Here is an 18,244-nt window from a genome sequence, read left to right as displayed (position 1 = left end):
CCACAATTCTGAGAGCTGACCGCAAAGAAATGGGAACAAGTGCACCCTGGAACTGAAGAGTAACTGTACCTAAAACAACCAAGATGATGCTGGTCAGACCACTGATGACCAATTTCAAGATAACTGTTAGAGATGACTGTGCTATTTCTGCATGTAGCCCCTCCACCAAGGACTCTCTCATCCCCTGCTTGTGGTGGGGGAAGAGCAGGGAGTTGGCCTGTAGACAGATGTCCACCACCCCCACGCTAGGTTGCCAGCATCTGAAATAAAGCAAACTTTCCTTTACACCAACCTGGCCTGTTTCCTGGCTTTTGAGCAGTGAGCTGCCAGACCGCACCCCTCTCCACGCCCCCCCATGCACCTTTAGGTAACACTCACACTACAAGTGTGAAAATGAAGCAGGAATCTATTCCTACAGGATTTCTTCCATGTTTGCTGTTGTTCATCCTGTGATTGATTTACTTAATCTTCACAAGAAAAATCTTCATGACCAGCTTCCATTCTCAGATTTATTGATGTTTCCTGACCAGCCTCTCATGTGCTTCAGCACACCAGCCACAGTGATTTCCAACAGTTATCTAGATATTCATTCCTCACCTTTGAACACACCCTTTTCTCAGTCTGGGACACCCTCATTTTTCTCACCTCTAGAAAATTTGCTCAAGGCTCACTTTCAGTATTACCATCTTTTCTCAGGCATTTATGATTCATTACAATTAGAGTTAGTCTGTACTCATGTTCATTCATGTGCCTGTTACTCATTCCATGAAACAACCAAACCAATCAAAACTCCCAAAAGACAGCTAAAATAGGTTTTTTTCACTCTTTCCCAGAAACATTTTTTCAACTCATTTTTAGAAATGAGTCACTTAACATTTTTAGCACTGCACCCCTTGTAAGAGCAAATGAAAGTTGGGAAACATTTCCTCTAGAAAACCATTCAAGAAATACACGGGTATTTGGAAGGAAAACAAGTGAATGGTTCCTCTGATGCGGATGATCCGAGAGGAGAACCCCAAGAATTAAGGATTCTTTTCTACACAATTCACCCTAAAGTATTGCAAAAGGGGCAATAACATTGAATAGAAATTGAGCCCTATTCAGATTCATCGTTTAATTTTCCAAATTATTTTATTAACCCCGCGTTAGGAGTCCACATTCGCCAGCTTCCCTGACAACGACTCCAAGGGGACTGGTTTTGGGAACCACTGTTCCCTGCGGTCTTTTCGGCTGCGCCCTGGGGGCGCTGGACCAGGCTCCCCGGACGCGAGACGGTGACAACAAACTCGGACTTGATGCTGAGGTGCCCCCTGCCTGCAGCGGGAGAAAAGGAATGAAGGCCCACGCAAATGTGTTGGTTTTTTTTTTTCCCCCGTCGCAGTTTTTTCCAATCCAGTTCTTTGTCCATTCGTGTGAAAACGGGCCACCTCCACGTCTCCCAGACGTCTCCAAGCCATCTCTTAACCGTCTTTCTCTCTGAAATAGTGAGTTCCCAAGTATGAACTTTGAAATAAACCTTGCCAAATACCTAAGGTGTAAAGACGAGGTGGCCGAGTGGTTAAGGCGATGGACTGCTAATCCATTGTGCTCTGCACGCGTGGGTTCGAATCCCACCTTCGTCGACCTGGCATTTTTAATAAGGAGAAAGGAAGATCACCTACCCAGATCTAAACTTTGAATTCACCTACGAGAAAGCTGCTCTTACTTTCCTACTCACAACTGTTACAGAGGTATGTGTGGATTTTCCTAATTTCTGTTGACAGTTGTTTCGGCTACTGTCATTGATGAAGTTACTTCAGTGGAGGACGAGATTAGTGAAAGACAAAGCTGGTAGAAACTGGAATCTGGTTTCTGCAGTCCCTCATTTTAGAAGTTATTACTCCAATGAACAATAAAATAAATTCATCAACAGATACAGTCAGCAGAACTAGCAGACCAAGGCAAAATTTGAATTAGATTCTCAAGAACAAATCTACTGACCAAAATTGAAGAAATGTATAGCACTGAAGAGATGAGAACGTGAGTTTTTAAAAGATCAAGGAATTTGGAGGTAACTTAGTTTCAGATGACAACCATACAAACCTCTTTCTAAGAGGCCACATTCAGTATGCTGCTTGAGGTTGGAACCAAGAATCTGTTGCTGAAGAGTGATTGGATTGGATATTTCCAAATTGTGCCCCCGAGAACTTGAAAATGAAGACATCCTGTGTAAAGGCCACATGACAAGAAGCATCATTTAGAGACTGTCAGAATCCCAGGATTTGGCAGGGGAGATGGTTGGGAAAGTCTGGGTAGAGCGACTTGCAGGACTCCATCTGAGACTTTCAATGAATTGAAGGTTGTATCATAAAGCAACAATGAAGTCATATTTTACCCCATTGGGAGATTAAAATTTCTTTGTGGTAATAGACATGACGCAGGTGTTCTTTACTCTACCATGTTGCAGCTGCTGCTGCTGCTAAGTCGCTTCAGTAGTGTCCGACTCTGTTCGACCCCATAGACAGCAGCCCAACAGGCTCCTCCATCCATGGGATTTTCCAGGCAAGAGTACTGGAGTGGGGTGCCATCGCCTTCTCCACGTTGCAGCTAAAGTACCCCAGACTGAAAGAAAGGGTGTCCTCTTTCCCTGAGGTACTCATTTAATCTTCTTGGCATACTAAGTGATATCCTTGACTATACGTAAGGTAAGACTCTCATAAGCCACAGAATAGACATCAGACAAATTTTCCTGGGTGCACTTCCCAGGCTCTAATTCATTTCCATGGTGAATTAGAGTTCTTGTTCCTTACTTGTAGGCTTTTCATAACTAACTTTAAAAAGGTATATTGCAGTTTTGCTTTTTCCTATTATATTTTGACCCAATAACTGAATTTTTACTTTTATTTTTAAAATAGCTTTATTAAAGTATAACTGGTATATGATGAACTGCATATATTTACAGGGTACATTTTGATGAATTTTGACATTATGTATACACATACCATGACCCCAATCAAGATAGTGAACTTATCTGTTGTCCCTGAAGTCTCACTGTCCCTTTTAGTACTTCTTTTCTCCTGCCTCCCCTGTGCTGAGTTTTGAATTATGTTTCTTTAGCTGTGTCAAAAAGATTACAAGATGGTGTAACTAGAGGGGCAGAAACAAGAAGTTATTCAAACATGGAAGGGCCCCAGATGCCAGACTATGTACCTTCTATCAGCCTCTAAAATCAGAGGTGGCCTATATGTGACACACTATTTCCTCCACAGTACTATTTACCACGAATGGATGAAGAAGTAAGTGAAAAGAAAAAGAATGTGCAGGAATAATCTACAAGATTTGGCAAGTCCTTGGAGTTCGGATATGTATTTAACTGGTGAAGAAATCCTCAAATATGTAAATATATATTAAGAGAACTGGCAAGCACATGTGAAGAAGGAATGTGGAGAGAACATGAAGTGGACGAAAGAACACGCATTTTAGAGTAAAAAAAAAGTCTGCTTTCCACTAGTGGCTTTGCCAGTTAGCCATGTGACTTGAAGAAGCTATTTTCCCCTGAGCCTCAGCTTCACATCTTAAATGAGGATAATGATATGTGTTCATGAAAAATTAAACTGGACTCAATAAAACAATGTGAGTGATTCACTTTTTATCTTTCCCTGATCTAGTTCTGAATCAGTTCAGTTCAGTTCAGTAGCTCAGTTGTGTCTGACTCTTTGCAGACGCAGCACGCCAGGCCTCCCTGTCCATCACCAACTCCTGGAGTTTACCCAAACTCATGTCCATCAAGTCAGTGATGCCATCCAGCCATCTCATCCTCTGTCGTCCCCTTCTTCTCCTGCCCCCAATCCCTCCCAGCATCAGGGTCTTTTCCAATGAGTCAACTCTTAACATGAGGTGGCCAAAGTATTAGAGTTTCAGCTTCAGCATCAGTCCTTCCAATGAACTGATAGTGGCAATTATTGCTCAGGTCCTTTTGATGGTATTTCAAAAAGTATCTCAGGTCATTTGTTTGCAAGTGCAGATTTAAAGTAAGAAGGAGTTTAGGCTGGAGACAAATTCAAAGTAATTCATTCCTTCATTGGTTGGACTAGATGGGATACTCCATCTAATATGGCCAGGGAGGAGACTATGGGTAGTGAAAAAAGAATGACTGAAATTTCAGAAGGTAAGAGACTTTGAGAAAATGAGAGCTGGTGAAGAAGAAAAAAAAAAAAAAACGAGCCAAAGACAAACACAACTGTCCTCACTCAAAAGTCCACCAGGTCCTACTGCTAGATGAGGGGGGGATGTCATCTACAGCATCACCCTCTAACGTTGGGTCCCTCTAACTGTAGGGGTAAAATGGAAGTCTTGTTGACCCATGTGGAGAATTCCTTAGACACTGGTGTTTCTCTTCTGAGAGAAACAGTAATCTAGAAAACAGTACTCTGAAGAGAGGTTTTGCCATTTCCTGTTAACCAAAACCCTGAGGCCAACAAGGGTGCATGTCTTTCCTGACAGAATGGAGATTCAGAGAAGACAGAATCTCCATTGAGGTGACTCAATATGACATCCCCCCCCCTTTTTTTTGGCATATAAAAATAAAATAATGTATGTAATAGTAATCATTAATAAGCAAAATTCATGAAGAAGGAGAAACCTGAATTTTTAACAAAACCTAAGGTTTTTTGTTTTTTTGTTTTTTGCAGGTGAAGAAAACTGGGAGTTCAACCAGAAGAAGCACTCAGAGAATGGCAGGAAGTGGAGACAATTTGTTTTTTTCCCGCTGAATCATCCACCGGAGAAAGTAAAGTCTTTGAGGGTCTCCCATAACAACAGGGGAGAATACTACTTCATCCATTTATTCCAAGACATACTGTGTGCCAGGCACTGTTTTAGAAGCTGGGGGATACAACAATGATCAAAGTAGACTAAAACAGAGAAATTCAGCTCTCAGTTGACTTACATTCTGGTGAAGAGGATGGTATGGTGAAGATAAGTATACAGCATGTCAGATCTTGCTACATATTATGAAGAACGGTAAGTAGGAATTGGAAATTTGCTTGGGGTGGCTCAGATAGAAAGATGACATTCAAAGAATGCCTCATCAACAAGACAAATACCTGTGTTAGGACTTCAATGTCCCTTCCTTACAAGGCACAGTGGTCCCATTCCAGGAAGGGAACACGAATTCAGCCACCCCACAACTCTCCTGACCAGGTTCAGCTCCTGAGCAGCTTGTCAAGAGACCCATGTTTCCTCTCAAATGAGCATCAGGCTTATTTTCAGGGAAGATGCAGCCAGTGTAATAACAGTTTTGGCCTCTGATTACCCTCCTCAGGTCACTGGTTCAAGTGCACCTGCTGAGAAGTCTTAGCTACTCTACTTACTAATAGGAAAGAATTCCAAGCTAGATAATGAGAAAATCAGGGGTAGAACTTGAGAGGAATATAGCCATTGGCCATTTGAATTAAAGGGGACATACAGAATCCACATTTATATATTTGTGTTTGTATAAAGAAATTCCAGACAGGAACATAAGAAACTAATAACGTGGTTATTTGTTATTGATGAGAGAACTTGGTCAGATGAGAATTGTGTTTGAAGTAGTATTATTTTTTGTATTTTTACATACACAGTTATTAAAGTCTAGCAATGGACTGCCTAACAAACCACAGAATAAAATATTAACTGTATTATCTTAAAGGGCCACAAGATGGCGACAGCGTTTCTTGATTGTCGAGCATGTGCGCTGCAAGAAGGGGAACCACTGCTGCTATGAAGTCCCCCGTGCAGCCTCTCTCCTGGTTTCCTTAGTTCAGTCTCTAGAATTTCTCTTCGCCAACATTTGATTCCTCTCATTATCACCCCTTATTGACTGGAAGAGAATTATGTTCGTTAATTGGGCCAGCTTTTTAAAGAAACATTTTTCGGGGAAAGGGGAAGGGATGCAGGGAAGGGACACATTGAAGTATACACAAAAGTAGACAGAAGAGAACAAGGTACTTCCAAGTGCCCCTCAGGCAAAGCTTCAACAATTAACCAACATCTCTTGTGTTGTTTCTTTATCCACCCACCGGGTACACTGTGGGGGAGGGTTACAGTGTAAAGAAATCATAAACATGTTGTTTCAATCATGAATATTTCAAACATCCCAACAAATACAGAATTAAACAAAATACAAGATTTTCTCTCCTAAGAAAAGTTTTAAATGATTTGTAACATCATCCAATAACTAGTACTAGAAAAAAAATCTTCAATTGCCTCAAATATTTTATTTGTTTACCATGACTTTTCTGATTTGCATTCCATTAGATGCTGGAGTAGAGATAAGATGATCACTCCAGAGGTTAGGGAGACTTCCCTGCACATAAACACGCCTTGAGGGCAGGGGTGGGGTCAAAAGGGAGAGAGTGCCATCCCATAACAGCTGATGCCAAACTTTCCACAGGCCTCAGTGGTGGAATCCATCTTGAAGAAAAGATGTACTCTCATGGTGAGGCGTGTCCTAGAACAGGTCAGATGTGGGATTAGAATCAAGGTAATTGGCCAAAGGTAAACACAGACCTGAAAGAACTGCCTTATATAAATTAACTGCCTCTTTACTACACTCCTCATTAGGGAGGATACCCACAGCCTTTCTCTCTGGGTGGGTGTTTCTATCTTGTTTTTGTCTAAAAAAAAAAAAAAAAAAAGACAAACTGTTTCTCAGTGTACTCTCCCACTTATGCTGTATCTCTAAATAATAAATTTTGTACCTGTTTTTAAAGTTTTTGCCTCTTTGAGAAATATATTTTTTAAATAGGGCAAGAGCCAGAGGAACTTTTGCTTCTACCCTCTAGCCCCTGGTGGGTTCCTGGTTTTCATCCAAGCTACTCAGGTCTGGATTAAAGATTTACTGAGCATGGCCCCACCCATCAGAACAAGATCCAGTTTCCCCCACAGTCAGTCTCTCCCATCAGGAAGCTTCCATAACCCTCTTATCCTTATCCCTCAGAGGGCAGACAGAATGAAAACCACAATCACATAAAACTAATCAAACTGATCACATGGACCACAGCCTTGTCTAACTCAATGGAACTATGAACCATGCCATGTAGGGCCACCCAAGACAGACGGGTCATGGTGGAGAGTTCTGACAAAACGTGGTCCACTGGAGAAGGGAATGGCAAGGAGAAGGGAATGGCAAACCACTTCAGTATTCTTCCCTTGAGAACCCCAATAACAGTATGAAAAGGCAAAAAGATATGACACTGAAAGATGAATTCCCCAGGTTGGTAGATGCCCAATATGCTACTGGAGAAGAGTGGAGAACTAACTCCAGAAAGAATGAAGAGACTGAGCCAGAGCAAAAACAGTGCCCAGTTGTGTCTGTGACTGGTGTTGGAAGTAAAGCCTGATGCTGTAAAGAACAATATTGTATAGGAACCTGGAATGTTAGGTCTATGAATCCAGATAAGTTGGAAGTGGTCAAACAGGAGATGGCGAGTGAACATCAACATTTTAGGAATCAGTGAAATAAAATGGACTGAATGAGCGAATTAAACTCAGATGACCATTGTATCGACTACTATGGGCAAGTATCCCTTAGAAGAAATGGAGTAGCCCTCATAGTCAACAAGAGTCCATAATGCAGTTCTTGGGTGCAATCTCAAAAATGACAAAATGATTTCTGTTCGTTTCCAAGGCAAACCATTCAATATCACAGTAAGCCAGTCTATGCCCCAACCACTAATGCTAAAGAAGCTGAAGTTGAATGGTTCTATGAAGACCTACAAGAGCTTCTAGAACTAACTCCCCCAAAAAGATGTCCTTTTCACCATAGTGGACTGGAATGCAAAAGTAGGAAGTCAAGAGATACCTGGAGTAACAGGCAAATTTGGCCTTGGAATACGGAATGAAGCAGGGCAAAGACTGATAGAGTTTTGCCAAGAAAATGCACTGGTCATAACAAACACCCTCTTCCAGCAACACAAGAGATGACTCTATACATGGACATCACCAGATGGTCAATCAGAATGACTATATTCTTTGCAGCCAAAGATGGAGACGCTCCATACAGTCAGCAAAAACAAGATTGGGAGCTGACTGTGGCTCATGTCATGAACTCCTTGTTGCAAAATTCAGACTTAAATTGAAGAAAGTAGGGAAAACTACTAGACCATTCAAGTATGACCTAAATCAAATCCCTTACGATTATACAGTGAAAGTGACAAATAGATTCAAGGGATTAGATCTAATAGACAGAGTACCTGAAGAATTATGGACAAAGGTTTGTGACATTGGACAAGAGGCCGTGATCAAGATCATCCCCAAGAAAAATAAATGGTTGTCTGAGGAGGCCTTACAAATAGCTGAGAAAAGAGAGGTGAAAGGCAAAGGAGAAAAGGAAAGATATAAGCATCTGAATGCAGAGTTCCAAAAAATAGCAAGGAAAGATAAGAAAGCCTTCCTCAGTGGTCAATGCAAAGAAATAGAGGAAAACAATAGAATGGGAAAGACTAGATATCTCTTCAAGAAAATTAGAGATACCAAGGGAACATTTCATGCAAAGATGGGCACAATAAAGGACAGAAATGGTATGGACCTAACAGAAGTAGAAGATATTAAGATGAGGTGGCAAGAATACACAGAAGAACTATACAAAAAAGATCTTCATTACCTAGATAACCATGATGGTGTCATCACTGGACTAGAGCCAGACATCCTGGAATGCGAAGTCAAGGGGGTACTAGGAAGCATCATTATGAACAAAGCTAGTGGAGGTGATGGAATTCCAGCTGAGCTATTTCAAATCCTAAAAGATGGGCTGTGAAAGTGCTGCACTCAATATGCCAGCAAATTTGGAAATCTCAGCAGTGGCCACAGACTGGAAAAGGTCAGTTTTCATTCCAATCCCAAAGAAAGGCAATTTCAGAGAATGTTCAAACTACCACACAATTGCACTCATCTCACATGCTAGTAAAGAAATGCTCAAAATTCTCCAAGCCAGGCTTCAACTGTAGGTGGACTGAGAACTTCTCGGTGTTCAAGGTAGATTTAGAAAAGGCAGAGGAACCAGAGATCAAATTGCCAACATCCTCTGGGTCAGCAAGAGAGTTCCAGAAAAACATCTACTTCTTATTTATTGACTACACCAAAGCCTTTGAATGTGTGGATCACAACAAGCTGTGGAAAATTCTTAAAGAGATAGTAATACCAGACCACCTTACCTGCCCTCTGAGAAATCTGTATGCAGGTCAAGAAGCAACAGTTAGATCTGGACATGGAATAATAGACTGGTTCCAAATTGGGAAAGGAGTACATCAAGGCTGTATATTGTCACCCTGCTTATTTAACTTATATGCAGAGTGTATCATGCAAAATGCCAGGCTGAATAAAGCACAAGCTGGAATCAAGGTTGCTGGGGAAAATATCAATAATCTCAAATATGCAGATGACACCACTGTTATGGCAGAAAGCTAATAGAAACTAAAGAGCCTCTTGATGACGGTGAAATAGGAGCGTGAAAAACCTGGCTTAAATCTCAACGTTCAAAAAACTAAAATCATGGCACCCGGTCCCATCACTTGATGGCAAGTAGATGGGTAAACAATGGAAAGAAGAGATACTTTATTGGGATAGACTTTAAACAGGAGAGACTTTATTTTTTTGAGCTCCAAAATCACTGCAGATGGTGACTGCAGCCATGAAATTAAAAGATGCTTGCTTCTTGGAAGAAAAGCTGTGACCAACCTACACAGCATATTAAAAAGCAGAGACATTACTTTGCCAACAAAGTCTATCTAATCAAAGCTATGTGGTCATAGCTTTCCAGTGGTCAGGTATGGACATGAAAGTTGGACCATAAAGAAAGCTGAGTGCCAAAGAATTGATGCTTTTGAACTGTGGTGCAGAAGACTCTTGAGAGTCCCTTGGACTGCAAAGAGATCCAACCAGTCCATCCTAAAGAAATCAGTCCTGAATATTCATTGGAAGGACTGATATTGAAGCTGAAACTCCAATAATTCGGCCACCTGATGTGAAGAACTGACTCCTTAGAAAAGACCCTGATGCTGGGCAAGATTGAAGGCAGGAGGAGAAGGGGATGACAGAGGATAAGATGGTTGGACGGCATCACTGATTTGATGGACCTGAGTTTGAGCAAGCTGAGGGAGTTGCTGATGGACAGGGAAGCCTGGCATGCTGCAATCCATTTCGTTGCAAAGAGTCAGACACAACTGAGCAACTGAACTGAACTGAACCCAGGTCTGATTCCTGGGCAGGGAACTAAGATATCTCTTTAAGACTGCTCACTGCTGTCTCTCAGAGATTAATATATGAGACATTATGGAGGCAGTTTCCAAATGCTGGATAAGCTGTTAGAAAAAGCTCAAAAATGAGAGGAAATTTTGGAAAGCAGGCAAAACTGAAGTGCGGGTTGAAACATGGGTAGGCTTTGGGTCAACAAAGGGGAAGAGTACCTCTGATAGTGGATTTAACAAAGCATTAATTGCATTTAGGCATTATTACTATGCTAACTTTAGATCCATTTTAGATAAATTAGGTAATTTCATTGAAAATTACCACCTAAACCAAAAAACAAAAACCGAACAACAAAATAAACAGCCATGGTGGACTTCTCCAAATGATTTATAAATCATGGCTTTTTACCCCAAAGGGACACACAATTTTGAACAATAATTTAGAGAAGCATTGTGAGTGCCTGGTTCTCTTTTGTGACAACCTGAATAACGCTGGTCCTCTTCACTGGCTCCAGGCAAAGTCAAAATAGGATTAAGTACCCTAATTAGAAACAAAGCGATAGTATCTCTCAGTCTGAAAATATCCATCAGGTTCCTTACTCTCCAAAGAACATTTCGAGAGGAAGTCATACATCTTATTCTCGCAAGGGACTAAGCGCTAAGAAAGACGGAAAAATAAAAAGCAGGATGAACTAGCCGAAAATGTTTATTCAAGGAGCTTGTGAGTGCCTGGGCTCGGCGGCAGTTAGTCGGTTTGTCCCGCGCTCGGAAACCAGCGGTTCCTTCTCCGATGCCGGCAACAAATCAGGACCTGGGACGAAGGGCTGGCGCTCACCCGCCAAATTTAAATTTCCCGCCTAACCTCTGTACCCAGGCAGGACTCAAAACTCCTTGTCCCAGACCGGCGACTAGGAAGTATGTGTATCAATTAAAGTTCTCTCTTACTTAACCCTAATGGCTATCAGAACGAGTAGCAAAGCTCTTTTTACATGCAGGAAATTCCTGACTAACAGTAAACATCAGAGCCAAGGTTACACAAGGAACTTCAGAGCTTTGCCAAGGTCAGGAACGTTATATTGTCATTAGTGGATCGCGAGCTTACTGTGACAAAAACTCCTAAGATTGTTCAGGAACTGCTCTACCTCCCAGACCACACACTGTAAATAATTACAAAGATCCAGGGCAGAAGGAGAATAAGCATCAGCTCTTTCTTTGAGAACATGGGTGGCTCTTAAAAGAGCCGTTAGAATCGTTTGCAACCGACTCACAGTTTACTTGGCACTAGTGTACTTGGTGACAGCCTTGGTGCCCTCGGACACCGCATGCTTGGCCAGCTCCCCGGGCAGCAACAGGCGCACGGCCGTCTGGATCTCCCTGGAAGTGATGGTCGAGCGCTTGTTGTAATGCGCCAGGCGCGATGCCTCGCCCGCGATGCGCTCGAAAATGTCGTTTACAAAGGAGTTCATGATGCCCATGGCCTTGGACGAGATGCCGGTGTCCGGGTGGACTTGCTTCAGCACCTTGTACACGTAGATAGAGTAGCTTTCCTTGCGGCCGCGCTTGCGCTTCTTGCCGTCCTTCTTCTGCGCCTTAGTCACCGCCTTCTTGGAGCCCTTTTTCGGGGCCGGAGCAGACTTAGCCGGTTCAGGCATGATGAATAACAGGTTAAACAAGTTCACGGGAAGAACACACAGAAGATACGATAAGTCCTTTTCATATACAACCTCTTATGCAAATAAGGTGATACGTTAAAGTCTTAGTCTTACTGATGGCTGTTCCAGAATACGTCAGAAATTAGTTCTGCCCAGTTAGAACGCAAGAATACCAATTCGGATTCCCAGTGGCTAAAATGAAGCCACAATCCTAACCAATGACGTGTCTTCTTTTTCGCGCCTAATGAGGGCTATAAAAAAAAATGCTACCCTTATAATTCCACTATTTCGGTAGCCGTTTGGGGTGAAGTTAAGCTTATAATGTCTGGGCGAGGTAAACAAGGCGGCAAGGCTCGTGCCAAAGCCAAGACACGCTCCTCGCGAGCTGGGCTCCAGTTCCCTGTGGGCCGTGTTCACCGGCTGCTCCGCAAGGGTAACTACGCCGAGCGGGTCGGGGCCGGCGCGCCAGTGTACCTGGCGGCGGTGCTGGAGTATCTGACGGCCGAGATCCTGGAGCTGGCGGGCAACGCGGCCCGGGACAACAAGAAGACCCGTATTATCCCGCGTCACCTGCAGCTGGCCATCCGCAACGACGAGGAGCTCAACAAGCTGCTGGGCAAAGTCACCATCGCTCAGGGCGGCGTCCTGCCCAACATCCAGGCGGTGCTGCTGCCCAAGAAGACCGAGAGCCACCACAAGGCCAAGGGCAAGTAGTTGCTTGGATTTTAGCAACTCCGATGAGTCCAAACTAAAGGCTCTTTTCAGGGCCACCCATATTTTCTGTAAAAGAGCTTGACATTTGTTAATAATGTTGAATGGCAGAAAAATACAAATCTTAGGAAAACTTTTAGTTTCATATAGTGGCATATATGGATTCCAGGTCAAAAACCCTTAGTGTAAAATTTGGTCAGTTTAGCTCATTCTTTTTCAACTTATTTTTTTCACTGAAATTGCTTCTTCCCACGTGGAATTTTTTAGCACTTAGTCTACTAATACCTCACTCATCCTATTGTATGTTTAAAATCCTGGTATTAACATAAGTAAGACTTATTGGAATAAATGTTGACAGTATCTAGCAATCCTAGACACTGAAATGGCTTATCAAAAAAGTAAAATGTTAGACTTTTTTTTTTTTTTTTTTTTTTAGTGTTACAGCTCTATTTTATTTAGAAGATAGCCGGGGAGAGAGAGAGAGAGAGAGAGAAAGAAAGGAGCGCACGCATGCGGGAGAGAGAGTCCGAGAGAAAGTGCTTTGGCTAAAATGTTAGACTTTTAACAGGCTGTTCAGAAGCTATGTAACCCAAGTGATTTCATTCATTATTCAATTGTGTTTAAATATGTCTTCCAATTGTAGGGGGGGAAAGTTACTTTTCCCCACCCTTGTGAGTTTTTGACAGAGAGCCTGTAAGCAGATGGGTTAGGGGTTCCCCAGAAAGAACCAGGAATGGCTTTGTCTCTCTCTCTTTTTTTTTTTTTTGCGTCACCCTGCAGTTTGTGGGATCTTAATTCCTCGATCAGGAATTGAACTCGACAGTGAAAGAAAGAGTGGAGTCCTAACCACTGGATCACCAGAATTTCCCAGGAATGGTTTTGTGACATAAGCCATTTTGGCCAAAATCATTTTTTTATATAAGCTTAGTGGCAATGGTTGTCGTTTAACAGTCTCAGTAATCAATGATCTGAAGCAGAAGTAAGAGAATGCAGGAATAAAGGAAAAGCAATCAAGAGATAACAGTTCAGCAATAAAACAAAGTTCTAGTTCCTCTTCAAGGCATATAGATAATCTGATAGTCTTTGAGTTCTGCAGGAAGAACCCCACCTAGGTGGAGGATGGAATGATAATTTTGCCCCTGGTGACGTGAATCAACTAAAGCTTAGACTCTATCAACCTTTGCCCCAGTTCTATGCTGATTTCTCCTCTGCTCCAGACCCTTCATGAATATGCATGTTCCCTTGGCTTAAAACCCCCAGTTTTGCTGTTCAGCGAGAAACTGCTTTGAGAATATCCCTGGTGTTCTCTTTAGTTGCTGCTTGTAATAATAAATCCTTTCTTCCTTCTGATCTTTGGCTTGGTTGTACCTTTTGGTTTGATACCCACCAAGGGGCAAAACCCAGCTTTCAAGTAACAAGTCTTGTAATAAAAGACAAATTCTAAAGAGAAAAACAAGTTTCTTAACATGTGTACCTCATGTAAACATGGAAGAAACCCAGGGAAAAATGAATACCTCCCAAGGTGCCTTAGAAGGCCAGGAGTTCTCTGGAGGCTTTCACTGCTGATAACACAAATTCAATCCCTTATTGGGGAACTAAGATCCCTCGAACTTATGAGGTATGGACAAAAAAAAAAAAAAAAAACCTCCACCATAAATACTATTTTCTGTTGAAGATGTGAGGAGGTCAGTTATGAGGAGGTCACCAGGGAAACAAGAGTAGATTCTTTTAGGCATATTTAAATTGATACCTTCTCCATTGTCTATTGGGATTAAAATTGTCCTTCCTGGTAGAGAGGAGGGACATCTCTGTCAATTTGTGTCCAACTTTTAGGAAAATCAAAGGAAGGCAAGAAGACCTCTTGGATCTGCTTCATCTCAAATGCTTCAGTTGGGCAAATCAATCTTGGTGCTAAATGGAGTATCTTGGGGTGGCCTATTCTATCCTTTAACACCAATTACTATTTTGTTGATTTATACTATTGTCTGTATTAATAAAAAATCTGAACTCAGCCTTATATTTATAAATGATACACAAAGAATATTTCTAAACAAAAGTTTTAAAGTAAATTAAAGCTCTTTCATTACAATACAGATCCCCTGAAGAAGGAAATGTCAACCCACTCCAGTATGCTTGCCTGGGAAATACCCTGAAGAGGAGCCTGGCAGACCACAGTCCATGGGGACCTCCACCATTGCAATAACTTTTAAGTTTTGTGTGTGTGTGTGTGTGTGTGTGTGTGTTTTTATTTTAAATCCAAATTTCTGGGTTAATAATGTAGTTAAACATTTTTTTCTTATGTTTGTAAGTATACAGACAGTTTGGGCATCTATTCATTTTGAGATAAGAAGATAAAGATCAAGTTTAAGATCAAGAATATTTAAGGAAGATAAAGAGCAGAGAAAACAAGGGTAGAAAGGGAGTTCACAGAGACAGGAAGAGATCAGATCATGTAGGGCTTTATGATCATGTAGGTTTTATATGCTATGTTATGTTTTTATAAATCATTCTAAGGGTTTTGAATGAAGGAATGGCATAACCTAATTTATATTTCTTTGAAAGCTCACTAAGGCAATTATATGGTGAATACAAAGTTTAGAAGTAATGATATAAATTAGGAAGCTATTGCAATGGTCTTTTTGAGAGATAATGACGGTTTGGCCTAAACTGGGGGCAATAGATGATGGTTTGGTATAGATATATTTCATAAGTGTGACCAATAGTTTGTTGCTGGATTTGATTCATACTGTGTAGGAGAGGGGAGAAAATATTTTTCCCTTTGAATTCTTGGCTGAGACCTCCTATAAGACAAGTTCAAAATCACCAAATTTTTATTAACATGTATACCTCATGTGTATATGAGACACACTTAGGAAAAATGAGTAAGCTCCTCAAGACGACCCAAGCCACCACCTTACATATGGTCTTTGTTGTTGTTCAACTGCTAAGTCAAATCTAAATCTTTGCCACCCAATGGACTATAGCACACCAGGCTCCTCTGACCTCTGCTATCTCCTTCAGTTTTCTCAAATTCATATCCATTGATACTGTCTAACCGTCTCATCCTTGGTCTCCTCCTTCTCCTTTTGCCTTCAGTCTTTCCCAGCATCAGGATTTTTTCCAGTGAGTCAGCTCTTCACATCAGGTGGCCAAAGTATTGGAGCTTCAGCATCAGCCTTCCAATGAATATTCAGGGTTGATTTCCTTTAGGATTGACTGATTTGATCTCCTTGCAGTCCAAGGGATTCTCAAGGCTCTCCAGGACAACAGTTTTAAAAGCATCAATTCTTTGGTGCTCAGCGTTCTTTATGGTCCAACTTTCACATACCTACATGACTACTGGAAAAACCATAGCTTGACTATGCAGTCTTTTGTTGGCAAAGTGGTGTCTCTGCTTTTTAATATTCTGTCTAGGTTTGTCATAGCTTTTTTTCCAAGGAGTAAATGTCTTTTAATTTCATGGCTCCAGTCACCATCCTCAGTGATTTTGGAGCCCCAAAAAATAAAATCTGTCAGTGATGGTACCAGATGCCATGATCTTAGTTTTTTGAATGTTGAGTTTTAAGCCATCTTTTTCACTATACTCTTTCACCCTCTTCAGGAGGTTCTTTAGTTCTTCACTTTCTGTTAGAGTGGTATAATCTTCATATCTGAGGTTGTTGATATTTCTCCTGGCAATCTTGATTCCAGCTTGCGATTTATCCAGCCTGGCATTTCACATGATGTACTCTGCATAGAAGTTAAATAAGCAATATACAGCCTTGTCATATTTCTTTCCCAGTTTTGAACCAGTCCGTTGTTCTGTGTTCAGTTCTAACTGTTGCTTCTTGATTTGCATACAGGTTTCTCAGAGACAGCTAAGGTGGTCTTGTTTTCCCCTCTCCTGAAGAATTCTCCATAGTTTGTTGTGATCCACACAGTCAAAGGCTTTAGTATAGTCAATGAAACAAAAGTAGATGTTTTTCTGGAACTCTCTTGCTTTATCCGTGATCCAACGAATGTTTGCAATTTGATTTCTGGTTTCTCTGCCTCTTTGAAAGCCAGTGTGTACATATGGAAGTTCTTGGTTCATGTACCATTGAAGCCTAGCTTGAAGGATTTTGAGCATAACCTTGCTAACATGAAATAAGCTCAATTGTACTGTAGATTGAACACCTTTGGGGACTGAAATGAAAGACATAACAAAGTTGTATGAGGGTAGGGGTTTGGGGCACGGTTGCCGTTAGAAGTTTTCCCAAAAAATGCATCGTAAACAAAGGTAAGGGACCTCCCCAGTGGCTCACAGGTAAAGAATCCACCTGCAATGCAGGAGATGCAGGTTTGATACCTGGGTCTGGAAGATCCCCTGGAGAAGGGCATAGCAACCCACTCCAGTATTCTTGCAGGGAAACTCTCATGGACCGAGGCTGGTGGGCTACGGTCCATGGGGTCGCAAAGAGTCAGGCATGACTGAAGCCACTGAACACAATGCAGATTAAAGTGGGTGCTTTGTCCCAGAATCCTTTTTTTTTTTTTTTTACAATTTAGAATCATCCTTCTCTGCTTAGTGTGGAGAGGGAGATATAAGTGGAGCTTTCCTCTATAAGTGTCTCTTACAAAAGTATAATTTTTGTTTTCAGAAATTCTCCTGTCTATGCTATTTCTCAAAAATAATTAGTTCAAAATAATCCTTATGACAAGAGGGGTGGCATAGTTTGGGATGGCATGTTCAGCTACACTTCAACTGTGAAAGAACATAAAGATATAAAGAAAATACTTGATTTAAACTAAAGTTTATCTTGACCTATTAAGTCAGTTACTATGTATTTTTTAAACATAGTATTGTATAAAATACTATACAATAGGAAGAAAATACAATAGGAAGAAAAATACAATGCTTAGTGTGGAGAGGGAGATATAAGTGGAGCTTTCCACTTATATTTTGTATTTTTATTTTTATAATACATTGTATTTTTATAATACATTGTATCTTTATAGAATAATAAACCTTTGTCCCTCAATTTCAGAAATTATAAAGAATCTGACAAACTTTTCACATATACATTCATTACTAGTCTTACAATCACTAGCTGTTATGCAAAAACTCATGAAATCAGATAGGGAGAGAAGCTAGTAGTTGGTGGGAATTTTACTGATTTTTTTAAAGTAGAGAAGGGTTTGTAAAATATATTCCAGTTAACTAATGTTGGGAAAATATAGTTTAAAACAAAAGAAGAGAAAATTTATTATAGACTAAGCTTCATGTTTATTTAAAGCATTGTGCTCAACACAGGCAATGTTTTATTAAAGAGATTTCAAAAGAGGGGAAAAAAAAAACCTGTTACATAGGTAAGAGGGTACATCCATTACATTAGTAGGCTTTGCAATCTGGAGTCAGAAAACTGGGAAACAGAGCACTTTCCCTGGTTGATTACATTTCAAAAAGAGGACTCTAAGGTCCTTGAGGAAACATTCTTGAGATAGGAGGCTAGCCAAAGGGTGTTTTTAGCCATTAAGAAAATTTACATACCTTTGAAAAGGACAGAGAAAAAATTTTTTGAAAAAGAAAAAGGAAAAGGAAGGGATGGATAATTAAGCCTCTTATTTTCAATTTGTATTTGCCCTTAAATTAACTTGAATTCACCTATACTAGCTATCTACCCTCTCTATAAAATATACTGAATTTTGTTCCTGTTG

The 18,244-nt window shown here is 40.9% G+C and overlaps 2 protein-coding genes and 1 non-coding gene across 3 annotated transcripts; 2 read left to right on the top strand and 1 right to left on the bottom strand.

Annotated features, from left to right (window-relative positions):
• The first annotated feature begins 1,540 nt into the window (after positions 1 to 1,540).
• TRNAS-GCU (transfer RNA serine (anticodon GCU)) lies at positions 1,541 to 1,622 on the top strand. The gene has a single exon. It is a non-coding gene; the product is annotated as a tRNA-Ser (tRNA).
• Positions 1,623 to 6,216: 4,594 nt separating this feature from the next.
• H2BC11 (H2B clustered histone 11) lies at positions 6,217 to 11,936 on the bottom strand. The gene has a single exon (XM_059880735.1). The coding sequence runs from the start codon at positions 11,855 to 11,857 to the stop codon at positions 11,477 to 11,479; it is 381 nt and encodes a 126-aa protein (XP_059736718.1). The 5' UTR covers positions 11,858 to 11,936; the 3' UTR covers positions 6,217 to 11,476.
• A 203-nt stretch (positions 11,937 to 12,139) lies between these two features.
• On the top strand, positions 12,140 to 12,886 carry H2AC11 (H2A clustered histone 11). Its single transcript, XM_059880732.1, has one exon. The coding sequence runs from the start codon at positions 12,179 to 12,181 to the stop codon at positions 12,569 to 12,571; it is 393 nt and encodes a 130-aa protein (XP_059736715.1). The 5' UTR covers positions 12,140 to 12,178; the 3' UTR covers positions 12,572 to 12,886.
• The last annotated feature ends 5,358 nt before the right edge of the window (positions 12,887 to 18,244 follow it).

Source organism: Bos taurus, chromosome 23, assembly GCF_002263795.3.
Source record: "Bos taurus isolate L1 Dominette 01449 registration number 42190680 breed Hereford chromosome 23, ARS-UCD2.0, whole genome shotgun sequence".
Classification (NCBI taxonomy): Eukaryota; Metazoa; Chordata; class Mammalia; order Artiodactyla; family Bovidae; genus Bos; species Bos taurus.
This window is presented reverse-complemented; position numbering and strand designations above follow the sequence as displayed.

Coding starts and splice junctions, on each gene's coding strand:
- H2BC11 (XM_059880735.1), bottom strand. CDS start 11,857: ATGCCTGAACCGGCTAAGTCTGCTCCGGCCCCGAAAAAGGGCTCCAAG.
- H2AC11 (XM_059880732.1), top strand. CDS start 12,179: ATGTCTGGGCGAGGTAAACAAGGCGGCAAGGCTCGTGCCAAAGCCAAG.